Raw genomic sequence first — 7,865 nt, forward strand, 5'->3', positions numbered from 1 at the left:
GGCCACCAGCACCAGCAGCTGCTCGGTGCCCTTGGGCCGCGCAGAGAGATGTGGGCAACGGTGAAGGACACAGGGCTGCTTTCCTGAGGATGCCGGGGCACGGGCACGGCCATAGACACGCTTCTGGGGATGGCTCACGGCGGGGCGAGGGGCCGCAACCGGCAGCAGCAGGAAAAAGCCCCTCCGCGGAACCCGAGAGAGTGACAGACCGTGACAACATGGCCGCCGCCGGCGGACTACAAGTCCCAGGAGGCCCCGCGGGCGGAAGGTGCGTGACAGCGCGGCGGAAGGGGCGTAGCGTGGTGCTGTGGCAACGGCGGTGGCCAACATGGCCAAGCAGTACGACATGGTGGAGTGCCCGTTCTGCGACGAGGTCTCTAAGTACGAAAAGCTCGCCAAGATCGGGCAGGGAACCTTTGGGTGAGTGTCCCTCCGGCCCTGGCCCGATCCGCGCCCGGTCCCGGCCCTCCCTCAGCCTTCCTCGGCCTACCCCGCCCTCGGGCCTGCTGCCCGCGGCCCGCTCGCCGCAGGCCTGAGGGCTCCTTGCTTGGGTGTCCCTTCCCTAGCCACCCCTTTGGCCCCAGGGAATCGGCCTGGCCACTGAGCCTTCTTTTTTTCCGCACCGAGGCCCCGCTCTGTCCCACGCCCTGGCAGAGGAGAGTTTACCCAGGGGACGTTTGATGCGGTGACCTGCAATTTTGCCCAAAACGTGCAACTTTGCCCAAAATCCTTGTGGGGCTGTGGGAGCTCTGGGCTCTGGGTTGGCACAGCCAGTCCTAAGGGCCTTTGGTCCAAAGGGGATGCGGCTGGGTTGGATGGTGGCTCAGCATAGAGCTGTCTGTATGGCACTCTAGTGTGTCTTGTTTGGTCTTGTCCCTTGTTGGGAGCACCCGGCTCCTTCCCTTCTTCCTTGTGCTGCTCACAGATTTATTTCTGTTTTTACAGGGAAGTTTTCAAAGCCAAACATCGTCAGACAGGCAAAAAAGTAGCACTGAAGAAAGTGTTGATGGAAAATGAGAAGGAGGGGGTGAGTGTGGCTGGGCTGTGTTTAGGAAGGCCTGAATTGGGGGGTTTGTAGGTGAAGGCTAATCTTTGGGACTACAGAGATGCGTTTTCACTCTGTTCTTTAACAATATTTACTGCTATAACAGTGCCAGATCTTGACCTTGTAAGGGTGTGGACAGGTCTTTTTCCTCCCCTGCTGATACTGTGATAATGTTGGGTCTTGTGGTTGCCCTGCCAACATGTACAGCCTGTTATCACTTTTTTGGCTGCAAAGGCACGTGGCAGCAGTGGGGAGCTGGGAGGTGACACTGCCCACACATTCCTCCTCCTGTTCAAAACCCCATCACCCTCAGTGTAGGGCTCCACACTGGCTGTCATTTGTGGAAGAGCTGGGTGGTGCATGAAAGGCCCGTGCTCAGGGGTGTGCAGAACTGGGGGAAGCTGGGGAGAGAGTTAACAGCTTAAACAGCACGGGCAGCAGCTGGGGAGTCTGCAGCTCGAGCTGGGCTGTACTGTGTCCTGTTATGAACGTGCAAGGTGACAAGAGGAGGGAGAGGTGTCTGTGTGCTCGTCTCAGCACCACACAAACACCTCTACCTTGTGGCAGAATCTCCCTCGCCAGTGGTGGCCTGATGATGAATAAATTTTGACAATCCAGTGTTGGTGTTATATTTTAAACCTGTGATTGCCCTTTTTGTCACAGTGCTGCTTCAGCAGGGTGCCTGCCAAGCTGCTGTGGTCACATCCCTCCTGTTCTCTAGGCAGGGGTGGCCTGGTCTCCTGCACCCCTGATCCCTGTCTTCTCTTTCTCCTTTCTAGTTCCCCATTACAGCCTTGCGAGAGATTAAAATCCTCCAGCTGCTCAAACATGAGAATGTGGTGAACCTCATAGAAATCTGCAGGACCAAAGGTAGCTTGCGGGGGTCTCCCTTGCGCTGGCTGTTGGCTTTTTTTTCAGCCTTCCTTTGCTGCTGAGCAGACCGATGTTTCGTGCTGGGAGTGGGGTCCTCTAGCTGAGCACCGGCCTCTGTTCCTGCCTGTGATGTGGGGTGAGGGTACACTCATCTTGGAAAACAGTTTCTAAATGAGTTAGGACATTGCTGCAGCTTGGCTGGAAAAAGCTGTTGTCAGTCTTGCTAGGATATGCCTGTGCCGTGGTGATGAATGCTGTCTGTGTTGTAAAACTCTTGTCTGAGAGGCCTTAAATAAACCAGCACCAGAGAGATTTTGAGGCAGAGGGTTCTGGAGCTGATGTCGTGGCTGTGCACAGCTGGTTCCGTCAGGAGCTGGAGCTGTCCCTCTCGGTTGGCTGATGATGGTCTGTGGCAGCTCTGAGCTGATGACACAACTCCAGGCTGGAGACTCGCTTCGTGTCTCTTTCTGTGGGTGACAGTAACTGCTCGTGGTGTGAGGGCCGGGAATCTGCATGGGGCAGGTCTGAGCTGCTCTTCTGCCACACGACTGGCATGCTCACTGCACCTGGCCTGGCGCTGTTTCCAGTGAAATTGCTTTAAAGCATTTGCTAGTATTTATATGTCATTCTCTTATATGGATTTGTACTAGAAAAATACTTTTAAAAGTGGCAGCTGATGTAGAAGCCTGCCGTACTCTAGCCAATCATTTCAGTTATATAAAAACAAAAGTGGCAGGTGTCTGGTGATGATGTTATTTACAAAGTCCAGTCACTGAACTGGTAGAAATCCCTGGCCTAGAACAGGGAACTTGAGGTACTCCACTGCATGTAGATTATTGTCTGTACAAGTAGAAACACCAACAACAAGTTAATTTTTAATTCATTGTGTGATTAAACAAGTTGTGATGATTGCGTGTCTGGCATTACCCAAGGTAAATATTTTTGTAGACATGCTGGTTGTTTGTGTTTTGTTTGAATTCCAGTTTTTTTCCAAATCTACCTTGACCTCAGTTTCCAGTAGAGTAGAAATACTGCATTTGCTGTTCTCATACTTTAAGCTTTTATCTTTTTTACCTTGGAAAGGTGCGGTAGGGGCCGTGTAAGGAACTGCAAAGCTAGTCTATCAGGCACCCTCCTGGCTGGCAGAGGAGAGGGGTGTGTTTCTGTGGGGGCTGAGCTTAGCCATCATTTTCCGGTTGGAGTTGCTGGTCAGCAGGTTTTGCTGATTACAGCTGATGAAAATCAGCCTTTCTTTTTAATAACATTTTGCATGTGTGCTCTAGGAACAAGATTGAAATCGATTGCTTCATTTGAGGTTTCCTGTTATTGACTTTAAATTGCAATGGGAGTTGAAGCTTTAAATCACTTTGATCCAGATCAGTCCGTTTTTATAGATGCTGGTTGAGGTTGCAGAAAACCTCCCTTTCTAATGTTGTATTAGACAGATTTTCTCTGTTTCTGCATTTTTCCTGGGGCTGTCTTTGTGGGTGCCTCCTCTATCGCTGATGCAATCAGTGATGGTGTGTGGCTGGCAGCTAGTGGTATGTGCACCTACCAGCCACAGCTTGAAGGGAGGAAACCCCACAGCCGTTATGTGCACAGAACAACACAAAATTAATCTTTCAAAGATTTTTATGCCCTTTCCTTGCCTGTCTGATGACATTCGCTACTCCGATCCTCATCCCCTGTTCTTCCGCTGCTAGTTGTGCTGACTTAGGGACTCTCTATGAAGAATCTTGAGGCCTGCAGACTGTCTCTAGTTCTCTGTGTTCCCGTGCCCTGAGGCTTTGTCTAGTGAGCGTTGTATGAGCAGCAGGGTGGCTGGAGGTCAGGAGGGGCTGTGACAGGGTTAAGGGTCCCTCTCTGACAGTCCCTCCTTGCCTCTCCTGTAGCCTCTCCATACAACCGCTGCAAGGGCAGCATCTACCTTGTGTTTGACTTCTGTGAGCACGACCTGGCTGGCCTTCTCAGCAATGCTCACGTCAAGTTCACACTCTCAGAGATCAAGAAAGTTATGCAGATGCTATTGAATGGACTTTACTACATCCACAGGAACAAGGTAATGGGCCCTGAGGTCACCCTGCGCTCTGTGGCCTTGCGAGGAGCGGGTGCCTTAGCACAGGCTGGAGGAAAGTCCTTCCTTGTGCTCCATCTCTGGAGTCTGAGTGCCCTGCTGGCACTGGGCTCCTAAGGAAGGTACCTGAGTGGCTTAACTTTTTGATGTCTGTCCTTGTACAGATCTTGCATCGAGACATGAAAGCTGCAAATGTCCTGATCACGCGGGATGGAGTCCTGAAGCTTGCGGACTTCGGGCTGGCTCGAGCTTTCAGCCTGGCTAAGAACAGCCAGCCGAACCGCTACACCAACCGGGTGGTGACTCTGTGGTATCGGCCACCAGAGCTGCTCCTAGGTAGGAGGTGATGGGCTCTGCTGGCTTCTCGGCCCTTCTCGTTCCCCGGGGTGACTAACACGGCGTCTCCGTTTAGGGGAGCGGGACTACGGTCCCCCCATTGACCTCTGGGGTGGAGGCTGCATCATGGCAGAGATGTGGACCCGCAGCCCCATCATGCAGGGGAACACAGAGCAGCACCAGCTCACCCTCATCAGCCAGCTCTGTGGGTCCATCACGCCGGAGGTGAGGGCGAGAGCGTGGGTAAGCTGTGGAGGGTGGGAGGAGAGAGGTGAGAAGCGGTGGTGTGGGCAGGGACCAGGACTGGGCACTCCTGGGCCTCTTCCCTGCCCTGGTCACTGGTGCTGTGTCCTCTCAGCACTGGAGTGTGCCTGCTGCTGGCAGGGAGGCTAGGGAACCTCCTGCAAATGCTGTTTGCCTCCTGGGAGCTGAGTGCGCAATGGGACGCTGCGCTTTCCTTGCTGCTCTGCGTAAACTACAGCTGTCATGTTACTTGTGTTCAACCTCCTAAACATAAGAGGGTGAACTTGGCCTCACAGATCTCCTTCGGGAAGGGCGAGTCGTGTCCTTGTTTCTGAACACAGAGAGGATGCTGGCTGTTCTGAGTGTCAAAGAACAGAATGTTACGTGTAGGAATCTGTTCTAGCCTGTGTTTGGGGGTTGTCTCTCAGATAAACACCTTCTGAATTTCTGTTTAAAGAGTGGATTGATTGTTTTGTGTTGAGAGGTTTGTTGCTGCTGCTTTGCACTGGTCACCTTGAAAAGCCTCTTTAATTCTGGCTTGTGATTTGTGGCATCAGCTCAGCCCTGGTGTGAGCAGTCAGCCCTTTCTCAGCTCTTTATTTAACCACAGTTTGTCCTGCCCTCTTGTGGGGGATTGATCTGAGGGATCTCTTGGCCAGGGCTGTAATCTAGTGGGGTGTGTTGTGCAGATGGCTACAGAGGCCTGATACCTCTGTTATGTTCATTATGCACATACATTGAAGGTGCTTTTTTTTTGTATGTAAATACCTACACTGTGGTCTCTCCCAGATCAGGGTTGATATAAGTGCTGGTGATTGCAGCAGGCTTTGCTTTCTAAGGCTAATAGGTGCCATGTACGTCCAGGTTGTTATTTAGCAATAAGTTTTGTCACTTTACCTTCCTGGATGTTGTAGCTGGCCTGAGCCATGCTCTCTATTAGCTCTTTTGTGGAAGAACCAGAAATCCTAGAGCATCCTGCTTGCCATGTCCACAGTAGGAGGACTCTGTCCTGACTTGTCCACGTGTCTCCAGGCTTTAGTGCACCCTATAATGCCTCCTTCATACTGTGGGAGCAAGGTCTGCTGGCTTGGAGGTTATAAAGCAGTATTGTTCTCTCGGCAGACCTCACCCTGGTTTGCCTGAGGGTGTTAGCAGCAAAGATGGCTTGTCCTCTCTGTAACTGTTTCTTCCCAACCCTGCCTTCCTGCCCCTTCCCAGGTTTGGCCGAATGTGGATAAATACGAGCTGTACCAGAAGCTGGATCTCCCCAAGGGCCAGAAGCGCAAGGTGAAGGATCGCCTGAAAGCCTACGTCAAAGACCCCTACGCACTCGACCTCATCGACAAGCTGCTGGTGCTGGATCCCGCCCAGCGGATTGACAGCGACGATGCACTGAACCATGACTTCTTCTGGTCAGACCCCATGCCTTCAGACCTCAAAAACATGCTGTCCACCCACAACCAGTCCATGTTCGAGTACCTGGCCCCACCACGCAGGAGGGGTGGGCACATGCCCCAGCAGCCAGCGAACCAGGGCAGGAACCCGGCCGCCACCAACCAGACTGAATTTGACAGGGTGTTTTGACCGGGGGCTTCCCCAGCAGGGGCCCAGCTGGGCTACTCCGCAGGTTGCATTAAGCAGGGATGTTCTGGCTGGGTCCTTCTGTCTGGGAAGGGACTGTCTTCAAGGCGAAGTGCCTGCTGGCTTTAGCTGAGCTCTGCTGTCTCCTCTCCTCGTGCAGCAGCCCAGCCACCGTGGAGCTGCGGGACTGGAGAGGTGACGCCTGCGAGCCTGGGGTTGTTTCCCTGCAGCTTTGGCACAGAGCCTGTGTCCCCCCTGCAACAGTCTGCATTGGTTACATTAGTCTTGTGGATCGATCGTTATGGACCTGGTGATGGAGAAAGTGGCTCTGTCAGTGCTGGGGCTCTTGGCAAATGGTGCTGTAACTGGCAGGACTGGGAATAGCTGCCCTGGATCAAACTGAGTCCTGCTGGGAGATGTCCCAGCTCTCTCGGTTGGTCATAGCTCCTGCGCGACATATCCTTTGAACCCTGGAGTGTTGAGGTAGGACGAGGCAGGTGCTTCTGTGTAGCATGGAGGTGTCCTGGGGAAGGCAGAATCACTCTAGACAGCATGACTACCTCTCGCTGGAGTTTGGGCTCTAGCCTAGAAGGGGGCTTACTGGGAAAACCAGAGGAGTAGCTGGCAGAGCAGATTGCTCCATACAGCCAGGATTTACAATGGGAATTGTTGGTCTCTGTAGCAGCATGCCGCGTTCATGCTTTCTTCACTGCAAACTGCAATTAGGAGTCTTGTCAGACACACCCAGCCTGCTGCTTGTGTTCCCCATAGCGCTGGCTGCAGCAGGAGTTTATATGGGGGAGTCGTGAGCGCTGGCCTCAGCCTGGGGTGAGCCCTGCCGTCCCACTGTCTGCAGGGATTTCATGATGGGGTGGCAGTGCTGGGAACGCTGTGCTGGGAGCAGGGTGACCCTTCAAATACTCGCCTGTCAGCTCCTCTGTCCTGAAGCTCTTTGCACGAGTCTAGAGCAAGACTGCTGCCTTCCCCGGGTGCAGCGAGCGGCTCCATGCACTGTGATGGTGGGCACACACCTCGTGCCACAGCTTGTTGGGACCGGACCGACTCGTCCAGGGCGAGTGCTCCTTCGCAGTCTGCCACAGCGGAGCCGCTCGCCGAACACTTTGTCTTCCGTGGCTGTCAGCGCCAGCTGGCCGTCTTCTCGATGAGCCCCACGGATCCCGAGACTTTCAAGCAAATAAGATGTACGACATGCAGTGGGTGATAACCTTTGGCATTTGATAGGTTGTCCGTTAACCAGACTAATGGCAAAAGCCACGTCAGTAGCATAAGGTCTCAGGGGAGGAAGCAGTGGTGAGCAGGGCCGTTCTCAGGACAAAAAGTGAGGATGATAAAGGACGTGTACAAGGTAAATCTCTCTTGGTGTGGGGCTCTGAAACAGTGCCTGGTTGGGGGGACTTGGTTTCTTTGGGAAAAATGAAGTTGGTTGCAAGCAATAAGCCAGATGACTTCTGCCGGTTGTGAATAAACATGGTCCTTTCCCAAGCGGCTGGTTTTAACCTTGTGTCACTCCTTTGCCTAAAGGGAGAAAGCAGCTGGAGTGCTGTAAAACAGCACCTCTGTCATCCCCAGGGACAGCGACCGGGTTTGGACAGGGTGACTCCAGTGCCAGGGGTGCCCGGCTCTGCCTGCCCCCCCGCACTGTTAATGGGATGGAGGGTCAGCGCAATTAGTGCTGCAGTAGATTAATGCAGC

General features: G+C 53.4%; 1 protein-coding gene across 1 annotated transcript; it reads left to right on the plus strand.

The window, feature by feature from the left end:
• Positions 1–297: 297 nt before the first annotated feature.
• On the plus strand, positions 298–7,655 carry CDK9 (cyclin dependent kinase 9). The gene is made up of 7 exons (XM_033011913.2): positions 298–420; positions 946–1,027; positions 1,825–1,915; positions 3,811–3,977; positions 4,157–4,328; positions 4,405–4,553; positions 5,790–7,655. Exons 1-7 carry the CDS (start codon positions 329–331, stop codon positions 6,153–6,155), a joined length of 1,119 nt encoding a protein of 372 aa, XP_032867804.1. The 5' UTR covers positions 298–328; the 3' UTR covers positions 6,156–7,655.
• The last annotated feature ends 210 nt before the right edge of the window (positions 7,656–7,865 follow it).

The sequence above is a fragment of the Tyto alba genome, unplaced genomic scaffold (assembly GCF_018691265.1).
Source record: "Tyto alba isolate M040663 unplaced genomic scaffold, T.alba_DEE_v4.0 Super-Scaffold_11, whole genome shotgun sequence".
Classification (NCBI taxonomy): domain Eukaryota; kingdom Metazoa; phylum Chordata; class Aves; order Strigiformes; family Tytonidae; genus Tyto; species Tyto alba.

Bases quoted from the DNA above. Each gene is read 5' to 3' on its own strand.
- CDK9 (XM_033011913.2), top strand. From the start codon at position 329: ATGGCCAAGCAGTACGACATGGTGGAGTGCCCGTTCTGCGACGAGGTC. The intron at 1,916-3,810 runs GTAGCTTGCGGG...CCTCTCCTGTAG, and splicing joins AGAAATCTGCAGGACCAAAG to CCTCTCCATACAACCGCTGC. The intron at 4,554-5,789 runs GTGAGGGCGAGA...GCCCCTTCCCAG, and splicing joins GTGGGTCCATCACGCCGGAG to GTTTGGCCGAATGTGGATAA.